At 40.7% G+C, this 15563-nt stretch overlaps 2 protein-coding genes and 1 long non-coding RNA gene across 9 annotated transcripts in view; 2 read left to right on the plus strand and 1 right to left on the minus strand.

Moving 5' to 3' along the window:
* Positions 1 to 1916, plus strand: part of LOC104144207 (suppressor of tumorigenicity 14 protein-like) — a 24236-nt gene extending 22320 nt beyond the window's left edge. The window contains exon 18 of the mRNA XM_009675052.2: positions 1000 to 1916. Within this exon, the coding sequence (XP_009673347.2) occupies positions 1000 to 1158 (159 nt within the window). The 3' untranslated portion in view covers positions 1159 to 1916. The remainder of the gene's footprint in view (positions 1 to 999) is intronic.
* On the minus strand, positions 1916 to 12964 carry LOC138061094 (uncharacterized). The gene is made up of 3 exons (XR_011134735.1): positions 12847 to 12964; positions 4765 to 4903; positions 1916 to 2877 (listed from the first exon to the last, which is right to left on the minus strand). It is a non-coding gene; the product is annotated as an uncharacterized lncRNA (long non-coding RNA).
* On the plus strand, positions 3254 to 15322 carry C1H3orf52 (chromosome 1 C3orf52 homolog). Of its 7 annotated transcripts, none has more exons than XM_068908754.1 (7): positions 3256 to 4285; positions 5624 to 5780; positions 8796 to 8919; positions 9677 to 9810; positions 10683 to 10753; positions 12655 to 12854; positions 13777 to 15322. In XM_068908754.1, coding segments are annotated over exons 2-7 (657 nt in total). In that variant the 5' UTR covers positions 3256 to 4285; positions 5624 to 5654; the 3' UTR covers positions 13779 to 15322. The 7 variants fall into 7 exon arrangements, with proteins under 7 accessions (XP_068764842.1, XP_068764828.1, XP_068764855.1 ...); XM_068908758.1 differs by lacking the exon at positions 3256 to 4285 and adding an exon at positions 4346 to 4693; XM_068908735.1 differs by lacking the exon at positions 3256 to 4285 and adding an exon at positions 4347 to 4693 and having other exon boundaries at positions 5436 to 5780.
* The last annotated feature ends 241 nt before the right edge of the window (positions 15323 to 15563 follow it).

Raw genomic sequence — 15563 nt, forward strand, 5'->3', positions numbered from 1 at the left:
TTAAAGTTACCAGTATGACAGGAGCCCGGGAGAGAGGAGGAATTGTTGGTGCTTTTCTTATCACTAGATAGTTTTGTTTGATTAGGTGACAAAGACTTTTTGCTATTACTTTTTTTTATAGGTACATGGCTTTCTTGATCCTCTCCCATGTGTCAGCTCCAACTGGTGAGAGCAAACAAACCCCAGGCTCAACCTGGAGGCTGCAGACTGCCTTATATACATAAGTAAAATCTGCAGAGATGAGCAGTATCCATAACTGTTCAGAAGTCTGTGAACTGCTCTGTTCACAGAAGGCATACAAGATTAAAATACTGAGGGTCACAAAGCATCTGTGAACCCAAATGCATTTGGATTCTATGAACAGAGATAAATAGGAATTTTAACTTTTCCAAGTTGTTGCACACAGACCTACATGTTCCTTTTGAGAAGCCAGTTCTTATTTGCATGTGGCTAAAGTCTTTTTTCCTTCCTCTCTCTTTCTCTGAATCTAACTACAGTCTTGATTATGAATCTGCTAATAACATCTAATCATGCTTTTTTTTTTTTTGGTGGCAGAGCTGAAGGTAAGAAAGAGACACTTCTCTTTCCATCTCTGAGTAATGCACAGTAGAAGAGTTCTGTCTTAAACATGTGAACAATTTATGGCCAAATGATGGCAGAGTTCCCACTTTCCATCCCTATCTCCTCCTCTCCCTCTTGAGCTCTGTGACCAGGTACTTTATGAATCCTGTAATAGGTCATCAGCAGTGAGTAATTTTTCACCTTTTTCTTCTTGCCACTGCTTTATATTGGTTAGTGTGCTACTTTTGTAAGTTAAAACAAGCAGAAAAAATTTAGTATCTAGCCAGGTACCTTCTATCTGGAAATAAGGTGCTAATATTAAATTGTAATTTGAGGAAGAGCAGGGCAGATATTTAGAGTCCCTAAATAACCTAACACTTGTTTCTGTGCTGTGTGTGTGTGTGTGCGCTAATGGCTGAACTGTACCCTTCATTTTAGGGAGATTCTGGAGGTCCTTTGGCCTGCACAGGAAAGGGAAATAGATGGTACCTTGCTGGCATTGTGAGCTGGGGTGAAGGATGTGCTCGGCGCAATCGACCTGGTGTGTATACTAAGGTGATGGCCCTTTATGACTGGATTCATCAGAATGCAAACTGATGTGCCACAGAGAAAATGCAAATCATCTTATTTGTGAAAGCTTCTTCCTACAAAATTTATCATGTACATCTCTGGTAATATAACAAGAAAATGCCATTGACAGTTTCTGCATCAGAAAAAGTGATTTTTTTCCACAAAGAGACAGTCATTTGCTATTCGCCTGGCAGTAACTGTTTGAATTCAAAGAAGCTTTGGATTCCTTATGGGCTCATCTTCATCACGCCCAGCAGCAGAAACAGCGCTGCCTTTAAAAATACAAACTAACATGGATTAGAATCTTTAACAAAAATCCAGCCAAACCTTTCCTTTAGAAATCTTCTCCCCTCGCTCCATCTCTGAGATGTATCCCTTCCTCCCTCTCTCCGTCTCCCCCATGTGTATGTGTGTACATATATATGTATGGGTATATATAACACATATATGAGGATCTACACATCCCATATATGCTCACATATGTTCCCTTGATGAAGTTACAGGATTCTAAACATAAATAATTATTTCCTATTTCTTCAAAATACAAACATTATGATCAGTGTAGTGCATAAAACTGAGGTGAGTTGATTCTGTAGCGATGCTGCTACTGCATGACTGTTCCTTTCTGGGTTGTAATTTTTGGGTTGTTTCCTGTGATTTTCTAAAACCATCAAATGTATAGCTCAGGTAGGTTAAGGTGTAGGAAACTTTCTTTAAAGGACTGAAAGAGCATCATTTACTTTCTTTGGGATGTTATTTAAATAAGAGGAAGGAAATACTGCGCTCTAATTAATTAAGCAAAGGAAACTGTATAAAACAAATGTATTTAGAATTATATTTTAATAAAGTTCCAAAAAAAACTTCCTTCAAAACCTCACAAATTACTAGTTCCCCAACAGAATGTCAAGAATTTACAACACTGTCACATTCTGATCTCTTTACAGGCTTTATTGACATGTTTATCTATGTAGCTGATTATGGTAATATATATTTCAGTTAATTCTCTTCTTTACTATTAGACGTCAATGAAATCACCAAAACCAGGTTCACTTCCTTTATAAATAGAACTTGGAGACAGATCTCAACAAGACTCTGATACTTGCACAGGAAGATGAGCTGGTGCACATCCAGACTTCAGGACAAATATTTTGTTCTTTGTTCCCCATGCTCCCAACAGCTGATAGCTCACCTAGCACTTGGGAGTAGTGTGCAATGATCATAGTGGCACTGGTTAGTGATGCATCTGTCTTCCAAACAGAATGAGCTTGGTGCCTGGGAGATAATAGAAGGCCAATGCCTAGGTGGCTTCACCCTGGTAGGGTGCCAGGAACAGAAGGGTGGCATTTCTCCTGGGGCATCTGCAGGCAGTCTGTTTCAGGTTTAGTGCTCTGCCAGGAAGTCTTTCTTGTTGAACCCAGTCTTCTGATACAATCAAGCAAAATCTTGAAGCTTCGCAGTCCAGAACTGTTCTCATGTGCCCTGGCTTTTTGCCCAGTCTTTGGTGCTTTCACACGTTCTCTTTACAGCTTTGACCATAGTTGTGTAGGGTCTGAAGTCTGCAAAGAGTGACAAATGCATTTCCTCAGCTCCTGCTCCAATGTGCTCTGTGGACAGTCTCCTGATGGTTTCCCACTGTTTTCCCTGGCATCCTTGGTCTGCAGTGTGCAGTGAGCAGTTTCAGGATTAGGTCTTTTTGTTTGGTCTTTCTTCCTGGCCAGAAGAAGGGGGTGTACTCATGTGGCCATACTGGCATTGAACGGGACATAAAGGAAAAAGGATTTATGTGGTTGGATGCATCCTTGATCTCAAAGAAAGTGGTGAAGGAAGTGACAGCCACGTCTCTGTCAGAAGATCATTCCTTTAACCCTAGCAGTAAATCCAGCAGTGGAAGAAATAATCTCCTAATGAGCCCAAACCTAAATGATTTAAGGTTTCCAAAGCTATTTATGAGATTTAAGAATGCTAGCATTCAGGGTAATAGAATACCTGTCTGCACTTCCTAGACAGTGTTAAAGTTGTGCTCAGTATTTGAGAGTATTTAGCTTCCACCTTTAAGATTTAAAAAAAAAAAAAAAAAAAAAAAAAGAAGCTGGCAACTTGAATATCAGTCCTTGCTACCCACCGCACATTTTTTTTCCAGTTCCAGTGATATATAAACACGTGAGTCTTGTTTAGTTTCAGACCCACCATCCAGCAGCATGTGGGGAAGATGCTGGAACGAGCTGGCACTAATCTGCACACAGTGCGATTCCTGTGTCTGACACCAGTACTGCTTACCCTTCCTTTCTTGAGCCAGTATTGGGTACTTTTCCCCTACAATGCTTGTATCCAACTTACAAATACTGCATGAGCTGTTCTCAAATGATATTCTTTGGGTATTTCAGCATTTCTAAAGGCTAGTCAGTCATTCATTTCTTCCTTTTTAATAAATATGTGCTAAATATGCAAGTGGCTATGCTTTATTCATTGGATTGTGCCTCTAAACCTTCTAATCCCTGGGACTGATCAGAAATACGTTTGTACCTTGGAGTTTCCTTTTTGTAAAGCTGAGCCAAGATTTGCTTGTTTTACTAAAGCACGCATTTAAGATTGTATGTTTCTGTTCGTTGTGTTGAAATCAGAGATGTCTGCCCTACAGAAGAAAACAGTTCTCCTGCTATTCTTTTACATAAGAGTGCAGGCCAGAAACTTCAGATCGATTCCAACTTCCTGTTTGCTTTAAGAGCTTCTCAGTTCCATGTGTGAGAGAGGTCTGTTAGTTTACACGCAAGAAAGGCATCAAGTGTGGATCTTAATTCAGCCAGACTAAAAAAATTCAAAAGTTTGTATAGAGCTCCTTCACAGATTAAAATATATGGACTTTGGCTTTTGCTGGGTGCGTTCTATAATCATTAACTCATTTGACTTAGAGAAACTCTTTTGGTTTCAGACAATTCGGTAGGAAGGTAAGCTCCATTGCTAAGAGTGGAAATGAAATGAATGAAGCTCATCTCCAGCAGGAGTACTGAGATCCTGCAGGTAAAGGCTTTTCTAGTGAAAACTTTTTCCAAGTAAAATCCTGTGGATCCAGACACCTATTCTGATCTCTGATCTTGATGACTGCTTGGCTCTATGCTTAGTCCTCCAGCCTTTTGAGGATTCTCCAGAACCAAAGGTGGGGCATGGACTTTGTGTTTCTTTTTATTTGAGGAATGAAATAAAGCCCTGTGCTCAGCTTTTTGAAGTGCCTTTGCTTCGCAGACTGTTACATGTTGGGAATCCGAACCCCAGGGGAATGCTCAGGCATCAGTAGCCTGAGGACTTTCACAATGAGAAAACTGTAGTAGGGGGGAAGTGTCCTCAGGGCTTGGCAGGAAGAAGGAGTAGTGCTGTGGTGTTCAGCCGGCAGAGGACAGAGTTGGAGAAAGAAGGGAACTCTCTGCTCTGTGCTGGAGCAAGAAAAGGAGCAAGAGTGCAGTTATCAGCCATGTGCCAGACTTTTTTGATCCAGAGGAAGAGAGGTGCCCTGTGAGGAGGAAGGAGAAACCTGAGGATGGAGCTGGGACAGAAGAAGTAGGAGGAGGTAGGATACAGGATACTGCAGGGACAGAGAAAGGGAGGGAGAAGGAGAGTCTGAGTGACTCAGACTATCACCTGAGAGCTTCTGTTGGGAAGCTGGTGCAGGCCAGATCTCAATTCACACTGTGGTTTCCTTTATAAAACCACACCTTGGAGAGCATAGGCTAAGGCTGAAGGTCACCTCCCCCCTTCTCTTCAGACTGTTTTTTTTTTCCTAAAAAAACCAAACAAACATGGAAGTGGCTTTTCAGGTTTAGGTTGAATAGGATGTGAACAGATATAAATGCTTCTTTAGCACCAGACATCTGATTTAGCCTATATAACAGCTAGCAAGAGGAAATTTGCAACACAAAAGTTAGTAGTATGCATTTCTCAATTGCTTATACACAGAAGCTAAAATTAGAGGTGTTCAGAGGGAGTATAAGTTCCCTTTGTAGACTAACTGAACAACAAGCTATTTGATCCTTACTACTGAGTTTGTGCTGCAGAACCACATCTCTTTGTATGTTTGTGCAGAAAAGTGTTTTATTGTCTCAGCTGAAAAGAGCAGGGAAAGCAGTCTAGTCCCTTTCAAAATCACCTTGGCAAATGACAACGTTGCCAAAGGTTTATTCACCTACTTGTGCTTGTTGAGGGCTGGTACGGTAAGGCAGACAAACTGGAAAACCTGGTATTGCACAGCACAAGAGCTGTAGTTCTGGAGACTGGGCAAATCGATACTTCCTCCCCCTCCCTTTTCTCTCTAGCTAGCGCCGGCGACGTATTTGTCCTTCCAAGGAATTCCCCTCGTTTATCAGTGTTTTGAGATCACTCCTGCGAAAACCATCCCTACTCTCGCTGTTACGGTCTTTAACCTCATACCAGAACTGCTACTGGCATAACTGCAGCTGAAACTGCAGAAGAAAATGAGTTATCATCTCCTTGCTTGCTTCAGAAACAAAGATCCTCGCCCAGGAACGGAAGCGATGAAAACGCAAGGCTCTGATCAGGAGCAGGAGGATATTGAATTACAAATAGAAGAGGTTAATAGAGAGGAAAGTGAGGCTGTTTATAATGAGCCTCTAACTTCGCAAACAGCAGCAACAAAAAAGGTAGGAATTTCGGTTACTCATTTAATGCTTATGGAGCTGTTGGGAAATATCACACAGCAAGTGAAGTGACACTTCATAGGAACATTTTGTGGGATTATTTAATTAGTTATTTGAACAAAGGGGAAGGTTGCTCACTTGAAAGTAAATGTTGAAAACACTAAGTTAGATATATTTATTTCCTTCTGGTTGGTGGCAAATTTATAAGGTTGGAATGGGATTTTGAGCATTGTTATTTTTTGGTGTTGGCTGTTTGTGAACTTTAACTCAGAAACTAAAGCTGTACTTAGCACTCTGAGTTTTGCTTTCCTTTTCTATATGTTAGTGGGAGGGGGCTCGAAACCAAAAGGGAGAAATGTGAAAACCCATATTTAAATAGGATTTGTCTGAGAACAAATTAATCAGAAAAGAGCACCACGAGAGTAGGATGCCCTACAGCAGGCTAGCCATGCTAGTGTCTCTCTTTTTCTCATTGTTAGGTAATTTGCGAGTGCTAACAATTATGAATTTGTATGGATAGAGCACCCATAAACCTCCGTTAAGACCAGCATGTGAGTCCTGTGATGGTTAGCTTCTACTGTTTACCTTTACGCTATGGAACAGACTAAAAGCTTGTGGGGGGGGGGGGGGGGGAATGGCATTTTACTAACAGGTGACTTCAGCAAGATGATTTTGACTACTTAAAGGCAGAGGGAAGACCTGTGGCAGAACAAGGAATTTTCCCACTTTTCCATAGGGGAAGATTTCCAGGGATGGCTGAGCCAATCTAACAGCTCAGCTGCATAAGTCCTGCCACCCTTTCCTTCTGCTCCTGACCAAGCAAAAGTGACTGTTTCCTTTTGCCAGCCCCACGGATTATCTGGCCTGACCCCCTCAGTGAGCCGATTCGATTCATTCCACCCGAAGGCAAAAACCCTGGTCCCGCTGTATTTGGGAGCAGTGTTACTTCTCCTCTGGTCTGATGAGCTGGATCAGCTGGCTGAAAGTCAGACAAGTGCTAGAGACATGCAAAGAGGAACAAGAGAGAGAGCGGAGGAGAGACAGGGGTGAGCTAGATCAGCTCTGCTCTCTTGAGAAACTTTACGCTTAAGTTTCAGCTCAGAGCCTTCCTTTTCCCAGAACTGTGACTTTTCACTGGGGCTCTGTTTCTATTGTTGATTCTGGTGTTTTGGCTTCATATCGTGTAGGGACTGCTGGAAAATTATTGTGCTCTGCTTCGTTCTCAGGCAGTAAATCAAATTAATAAGAATGAATGGACTGCCCTGTCCAGTGCGGAGAGATTTCCCCTGCTGCTCCCTCCCAGCAGTCTCGCCATGTATATGAGCAATGTCCAGAGGGCATTGGCCCAGCTGGGAGGGAAGAGTTTTGAAGAGCTGAATGTTTCCTTTTGAAATCAACCTAGTTTACTTTGCTTGATTAAAAATTGCATTTTTGTGATAGTCTGAATGCGTGGCTGGTATTTGGAGTGGAAATTTGGGCTTGATAGCTGTCTCTCTCAGCTCGCGTTATGATAGCCAACTTCATAGTTGTACTTTGGGCAGTAGCTAATGTTCTTGCCAGATACAAAATGATATGCTGGTGTTACATACCAAATTGAAGGTTCATTCTTCTTCTGACACATTTTTTAAAAATCAAATAAAATATGTATACACAATCCTTCAAATGCACGTTGTAAACTAAGCCATACTCAGCCAGCTGTTCATCATTCAAGTGGAGTAGCACACGCAGGTATGTCTGCAGAGAGCACTTTGAGGTTTTTTTTTTTTTGCCCACCCTGCTTAAGAAATGATGCTCGTGGGATCTTTGGGTGTCTCCTTTCTCTCCCTGTATGTCTGCCACCCCCAAAGAAATTTTAAACCAGTTGGTGAACGTCAGTTAAATTCAGAAGAAAGTTCTCAAGTGAAAATGTTTCTGTTATACGAGGTTCTTAGAAAATTCAAAGAGTAAAGGAAGGTAATCTGAATTAGTGCCTCCAGCTAGCAAGCTGGTTCCTGCTATTCTGCATGTGTGTGGCCCAGACAACCTACAGCACATGCTTTTCCTTACACTGATTTCAGAAAGGTCATGGAGTTGATAAGGAGTTTATGTCGAGGTTTACAGTAGGTGGGGAGGAGGGGAAGTTATAAAGGCAGTATGGTCTGCTTTTCTGTGAATTTATGCCCTTCATTCAGTCGTCTGTCTGTGGAACAAATTATTTGGCATTTCTTGTTTGTTTTGCTATGTCACTTAAGTATATTTTTAATATTAATAGTGCTGGGGTAACCGATTAAAGACTAATTCCTGCCTCAGTCTCAAATCCTATCAAAAATTAAATGAAAGGCAGGACTTGTCTTTGCTCCCCTATATGAACATGCCTGTATACACAATTTCTTTCAAGAAAATTTCCTTGTGATCTCCTAGCAGATGTGAGATTTGTGATAAACTTTCTGTTAAATGCTCACAATCAATCATCTTCAAATATTCAACCATTTGAAGAAAAAGGAAGTCAACATTAGAATGTTCCTTAATGCAATAACATTTAATGAATAGCAGTCCACTTGCTTTGGGTGCTTATATCCAGACTGATATTATCAATGCCATTAAGGTTGATATCCAATCGTTCTGGAAATTCCTCCACAGACACTTTTTGGTTGCGAAAGATGCCAAACTTTAAAAGGACAGTTTGTAAAACAAAGGAAATAGATTTCCTTCAAAAAAAATTGGAAACTATGAAAGTATCTTTGTGGTGCCTTAGCTTTATGGCTAATTCAAGAGTTGGAGATTCTGCATAAGTAGGGAATTAAATGTTCCTCTCTCAAGTAATTGACTGCCTGTGAATGCCCACTGCATTCTGCAGGTCTGCATTCCCACCTGCAACAATATTTAAGGGTGGGAACCTCTGAGGTAGAGCATTGCTTAACAATGAGACCATCCCTCTGTTTTGTTTTGTTTTTTCTAAATGTGACATTAGAGACATGCTTAAATATTTTTTCCCTGCCTTATTTCATTAATCCACATTCCCTTTCCTTTTTTAACTAGAACAGGGATCATTGGAAATCATGCAACAATGTCATTTTCTGGAAGTGTAAACTATGGATGGTTATAGCTACAATTTTTATAGCGCTCTTCCTGGTAATTCTCATCAGCCTACTTCTCTATTCTAGTAAGTATCTTACTCTTGAGTCATCTTCCAATACAAATGGGGACATTTAAACTCCTTCTGCAAGCTGACTGCTGCAGAGACCTGGATGCTGATTGCAGAAGGTGGGTGGCACAGTGAGTGGTGGATGTGCAGTCTTGTCTTTCCTTGTACTGATTTTCAGTGAAGTTAAAGGGGTTTGAGCAGTTTAGATGCTTACCTTACAACAATTTTTTGTGTTAATCCCTATGGGTGTAGTGGCTCGCTGCTGAGGTGATTGCGATGGCCAGCTGAAGTACACGGTCACACCGATGTACAGACACCACAGAATTTTGGTTTGGGGGGCTGTTAGTCTGGGCAGACGTACACTTACGTATGCAAATGCTTTTATTTTAGCAGACAGCTACCAGCTTGTGTCCTGGTCAGATGCCAATTTCAGTTTGTAGTGAACTGAAGAAATGTTACTAGAACACATTGTGGGGATGAGGGTGGAAACGATGCTTTTACCATTGCAATGAGTGCAATGGATAATTTAGGTCTCATTTGGTGTCAGTGCCTGCCAGCCTTCCAGAGTAGCTAACCTTCAAGAATGGGGTGAGTCATGGACCTCTGCGTGCTGTCACTTTTCTTTAGGTGACTTGCATTTTCTTTCTGTCGCTTCCAGACAGTCATTACTCAGGCAATTTGTAAAAAGTCACTCCGGAGAAAGTCAAGACGGTATTTTTCCTACTTCTGCTAACTAGAACTTTTCCTCCCTTTTCTATCTCTTCTTGAATATTAGATGTTTACACAGATGAGGATGAGTATTGGGATCCTGATGCACTCCTACACAGTGGAAACTATCGCAATTTTTCTGGAAAACTCAAGTTAAAGTGTGGTCTTCCATACCTTTTCTCTGAAGACATCACCAAGAGGGTATGTGTTGACATGGTTCTTGGCAAAGCTGAATCTGCTTGTGACAAAGATTGAATGTTTTTCCCTTTAAGAAATTTCTGTTTCTCTGTGTAGCAGCTCAGTCATTTGCAAGTCCATATAATTTGCTAAAGTAAGGATAGATTCTGAGCTGTGTTTTTTCTAGTATCGTTTAAAGTCCTGATTCAGAAAAAGGAATTGCCTGCTTTTAAGCACACAAGCAGCTGCACAGATTTTAAAAGTTCAAAGTTTTGCCTAAATTTTAGTAATGGCTGGGACTTAGTCCTCACCTTTTTCACAGAGTAATTTAATTGGAAGGGGGCCCATGGAGGTCATCTAGCCTGATCCCTGCTCAAAAACGTTTTGTGTTGCGTTCTTGTAAATGTGTGGTGACAAACTGGGTTTATAGCTGTCATTTCCGTTGAGCCACTATGACTCTGAATTATGGCTGAAGTAAGCTCAGCAGGCGTGGTGGTATTGATCTAGATTTACTGTAGAAGGGGACCCTTCCCTCTATAAAGTAATATTAGAATGGCTCTCTGGTACTCAAAAAAAAAAAAAATCCAAACCAAATAAAATAAATTGCTGATGGCAGCTTGAGCACGTACTTTTAGTTCACCCTGAATGACTCTATTGTGTTAAGGTAATATAGTAATCACTCAAACACAGAGGTTAACTTGTCTGTCAGGCTCAAAGGGAATGTGTACCTTTTCCAGGACAGATATTTGCTGGTATTTGACCTTCAGCGCCTATATTTATGCACTGTGCAACACCTTAAAAGAATGATTCACTGTTCTTTCTTTTATGGGAAAGAGATAGTGAATGGAAGAAATTATTTTTTCTTTTTTGTTTTTCTTTTCTTTTTTCTCTCCAAGTTAACAGATGTCTACAGTTCATCTCCAGCTCTGGGACGCTACTTTAGGTCAGCTCAAGTGGTTTATTTCAGGTAAGTAATTTCTGCCATGAAAATTATCTGATGATATAAATAGGCACAACATTTAAATCTATGAAAAATGAGGTGTTTGGGGGGAGAATTATCAATATGGATAGTGAAAACTGGTAGAAGGATTCGCTGGTGTAGAGGGCAAGTGCTGCTAGTAACAAACAGTGACAGTAACATTTTGTTGCTGATAAGTGTCATCTGTTGTGTTTGGTCCCAGGTGCAGCCCTTACTAAACTTATTAAAGGAAATTTATTTAAAGGAAAATGAGCTGCTGGAACCACTTGAGAGCAACATGGCTTAAACGGCCTTAATTAAATGCAAAAGGGTCCATGGGGACAGAGATAACTATTTTGTTCCCAAAAGAGCTTAAAGGCAACAGAGGCGCACAAGCAGCAAAAGCCAAAACCAGAGTATTGCATTGCTGGTTTGTTTGGATTCCCTCCCCCCCCCCCCCCCCCCCTGCCACACACACTTTATTTTGGGCAACAGGAGCAAGTCTCAAAGCAGCAAAATGCTGGAGAGACTGGAGGGGCAGGAGTGAGAGGCAGAGAAGGAGGCAGAGGCCGAGGTTAGGCTCACCCAGGTGAGAGATGGCTGCACACATAGGAAAAGCTCAGCTGCTGAAAGCTGATGGGGGCAGGGGAGGAGTGGTGGCAGCAAGAAGATGAAAAAGCATCCAGCCTGCCTTGCAGAGGCAGGAGAAAGCTTCACATTAGAGCTGAGGGAAGATCTTACTCTCAGCCCAAACTGGAGAAAGGCTAAGGAGTTTATGATCTTTGAGACCGTAATGTTTTAAGCTATGGAGATGCTGCAGTCCTACAACGGAAGAGGAAGCTGAGCGGAAGAGGGAAATGTGGGGCTGGAAAGATCAGCTCTGGGGTGGTCCTGCCAAGAACTGATTGTAGAGAGGCAAGGGAGGTGGTGCAGACGGCTTCTCCAAGGATTTATGAAAAAACAGTGTTATAAATAGGATAAGAAAGACTGGAAAACATCATGGCGAGTAGAGATTTTCAAAAGTCTAGGGCAGCTGAGAGAGCAAGGACAGAGGAAGAGTCCCCATGGGCTGGGGCGAAGGGCCGTCCTGAGGGCACTCTGATGAATGTGCTCTGATGCACCACCAGTCTAGGGCATGCGTGCTCTGTTGAATGAGCGTGCTGTAGCTTGTTACCCATTCAGTTAAAAGCGATGATTTAGGCCATTGAGTATAAACCTGTAGTTCTGCATGTGTTGCACAACTCCTCTCTCTCTCTCCTCCCACCTCCTTTCTTTCTCTTTTCCCCTGTTCAACTTCTTTTTTGATGTTTCAGTTGAAACATCAATGTTTTGATGTTTGTGTTTCTTTTTTGATGATTCTGTTAGGCAAAATGCAACAATCTGATTGCACTTAGTGTTTTTGATAGATGGCAAGCAAGGAAATCTCCAGAGAGGGACTCCAGCCCAGTGGTTTACATAATCCACTCCAGAACCTAGGTTAGCAACCCTGGTTGGGTTGCATCAGGTATTGTTATCAGGGGAGCAAATCTTTTGGGGATTCTTGGCTAACTTGCAAGCACGGTATTGTGGCACCTCTGCTGTTATTGTTATGTTCTCATTAGGAACAAATGTGGAACACCTTGGCCTATCAGGACACATGTTCAGCTGCCCTTTGTTCATTTGAAAATGTGTTTCAGATTGGCTTCAGTTATGTGCCCAGCTTTCATTAATATTGACAGCTGCTCAGAGAAGGGAGTGAAAGAGGAAACCGGAAGCTTGATGGCTCTTCTCTTTTCTAATGCTTTTCCTTAGAACAGGTTTAAAAAAAATAGTACCAACATTTATATGAAAAGGCAGTCCCCTCAAAAAAGAAAAGAGAAGATACAGCAGTGACTTGCACACGTTCATACCTGAATTTGTTTGTTTTTCAGTAATGAAAGCGCTACTGTATTTTATCAGCTGGAGTTCTCTGTACCACCATCAACAGAAGGGTTTATGGAAAACATGATGAATCCAGAGTTTATAAGGAATGTTTTACGTCAAAATATTTATGATGAAGATGATGTTCTTCATCATGGGACATCTGAATGTACCAAGTTAAAGCTTGACCCAGCTTCTCTTACCTTAACATGTAAGTAGTGCTGTACATTAGAGGGACTATTTCTCTTCAAGGAACAGAAGTATTTACTTGGAAAGAGGGGATTGTTTCTGGAAAGACATGAAGAAAATTGTGAAATATTCAGTATTCAAGAAAGTCTTGCTATGGTTAAATTGGACCCTAGGATTCTTTCTCTTATCCCATGATGAGAAAAGGAGTCGTGATGAGAACTGTTCAGCTACTGAATCCAGCCAAACATTTCGGATCTCCTTCTATAGTTAATATGTACAGCTACAAAGAAAATCTCCTCATATATGTGTGTGTACAATGTGTACAGTCAAAATAAGTAAATGTTTTTTCCACGTTGTGTATCCATATTTGAATGCTTGTAAAACAAGCTTAAATCCTAAGTGAAAAAGCATAAGTAATTTGGGAATCAACTTCTGATGTTTTCACAGTCCATGAAAAAGCCTTCTGATTTGTATCTTTTCAGAGTTTTTTGGGAAAGTTAATTATTAAAAGAGATTTTTTTTTAAAGGAACCAGACCTCTTCCAGGATTTCTAGTGATGAGGTAGTGATTTCACTGTGTTTAGATGGTCTTGACTAAAAAATGTCAGTTTAAAAGTCCTACAAGCTTGAACTTTACACAGCGCTTCCTCCCTCCCCCCATTTTACTAGTTCATGTATAAGTGTTTTCATAATAATCCTAGGCCATCACATCCCAATATAGTGTGTATAAGCAAGATTTGTGCTTAACTTCTTTTGACTTTCTTAGTACTTAGCAAGGAACATGAGATCAACAGGTCTTAAGTTACAATGCTCAATGTCATCTCCTTCCTCATGTATTGATAAGGTTCACAGAAAAAGCAACGCAAAGGGGACAGGGAAAAATATACTGAAGTGTCAAACTAAAGTTTCATTTTCATGCTAGTAATGTACTATTTTAACTTGCAGAGAAATGATGGAAAGACTCCTCTTCTTCCTCGGCTACTTGGAGAGATTGCCTTCTCAGGTCTCTTAGTAATCCAAAGGGCTGGGAGCTATTCGTTATGTAGAAACACTTCTAATGATGTTGATGTTCTGTAAATACTGTGTGATGCAGTATGGTAAGCTGAAAATGTGGTATATTTATAACAGTGTTGTACTCCTAGAACATTGCTACCTCCTTCTTTACCGTTGTCCTTATATATCAGTAACCCATTTTGATTTGCTTTTGGGAAAATCATGTATCGTGCTTGATACATGCTCCATTGACCTGCCTTAGGAATCAGTTCTGCATTCCTTGCGCTTGCTTTAGAAGCATTCTTGCCTATACTTCCTTTCTTCTGCTCTTTGCTTATCCAGAATTATCTGCATAGCTTCATCCTCCATACTCACCTCCATACTCACTTCATCCTTCCATAGTCACCTATGCTCAAGTCTGTGACTTTTTCCCTGTTGACTTCCTCAGCCTCGTTTCCCCGTTATTCTTTCCTCTCGAAGCAACCTGAAAACTTAACGTGTCCCTGTTATTTTCTTTAGTTGCATGCAAGGCCTTTGCATTAGCTTCTTAAGCGAGCTGGGAATCTTATCATCCCTTTGTTCATCCTATAGTCTTCTTAGAGAAGATATTATCTGCTTTATTTTTCTCTTTCATAATGTGAAATAGAAATGTCCCAAGGGTCCATCTTCATCAATGTGTTGCACAGTGCCACGTAGACTGATGGATCTCTGCTCTTGGTAGAGTCCTGCAGCACTCACAAGGATATTTCTGATGAATGTAATGGAAAACTCAGCGGTGCTGTTTGCAATAGCCAGGTAAAGGGCATCTTGCCCAGAGCTAATAAATGTATTTAAAGTGAATAGCGCAGTGCCATGGATAAGAGACATATCTTGTTCCCTAACGCATCTGAATGTCTGAGGAATCTTTGAAAGTTCAAATAAGCTGCACACTTTAACAACTGGCTACTGTTAGACAGTGATGCTTGTGAAAAGGCAGCTATTTGACCTGCATTTGTAAATTCAAAGAGAAGTTAGTCTAGATCCTGAATATACCCCCTGCCCCAACAGGGGAAATAAAAATGAACAGATGCAAGATTTTTGCCTTAATAAGGTAGCAAATACTCGTTCTAGCTGACAAGAGATTGCACAAAATGGACCAGTGCTAAGAGAAGGGTGCTGAGGCACATCATGTAGGCCAGTGTGGCATGACAGTTCGTTACTGGCAATAATATCAACATTTAAAATTAAGCATTAGCTTTACTAGAGATGTGATGAATTCACTACCATGCTAGTGAAATATAACTTCTTGTCGTGAATGCATTGTTTGAATTTGTTACTGTAAACGTGTATAGCCAGTATAAACGCTGCTACTGTTGGATAGAGAAATGTATTTTAAGAAACCTTTTGTATTATCTTGAGAAATAGCTTGTGGGAAATTGTGTTTCTGTTTTTTTAATGTTATTAGTATATTTAAGGAGTAATCTGATAATTATAACATTCATTAAATTATTTATTTTTACTCTTAAGCCATGGTTTTCATTTCCTTCAGCAGTTCCAGTCCAGCAATACACTCAAAAACGTATTTGTTGTAGCTTCAGTTTTAACTGAGCTCGGGGAACAGTCTAGACCAATTTAGCAGATCACATGGCTCCCATATTTGTGACTAATTCTGATCCTACCTTGATTTGTGAGATACAGTGGTGACTCCAAAACCAGTATCTTCTCTTTTCAAGGCTTAGTTCTCATTTGATGAACTAGTG

Source organism: Struthio camelus, chromosome 1 (assembly GCF_040807025.1).
Source record: "Struthio camelus isolate bStrCam1 chromosome 1, bStrCam1.hap1, whole genome shotgun sequence".
In the NCBI taxonomy this organism is placed as follows: domain Eukaryota; kingdom Metazoa; phylum Chordata; class Aves; order Struthioniformes; family Struthionidae; genus Struthio; species Struthio camelus.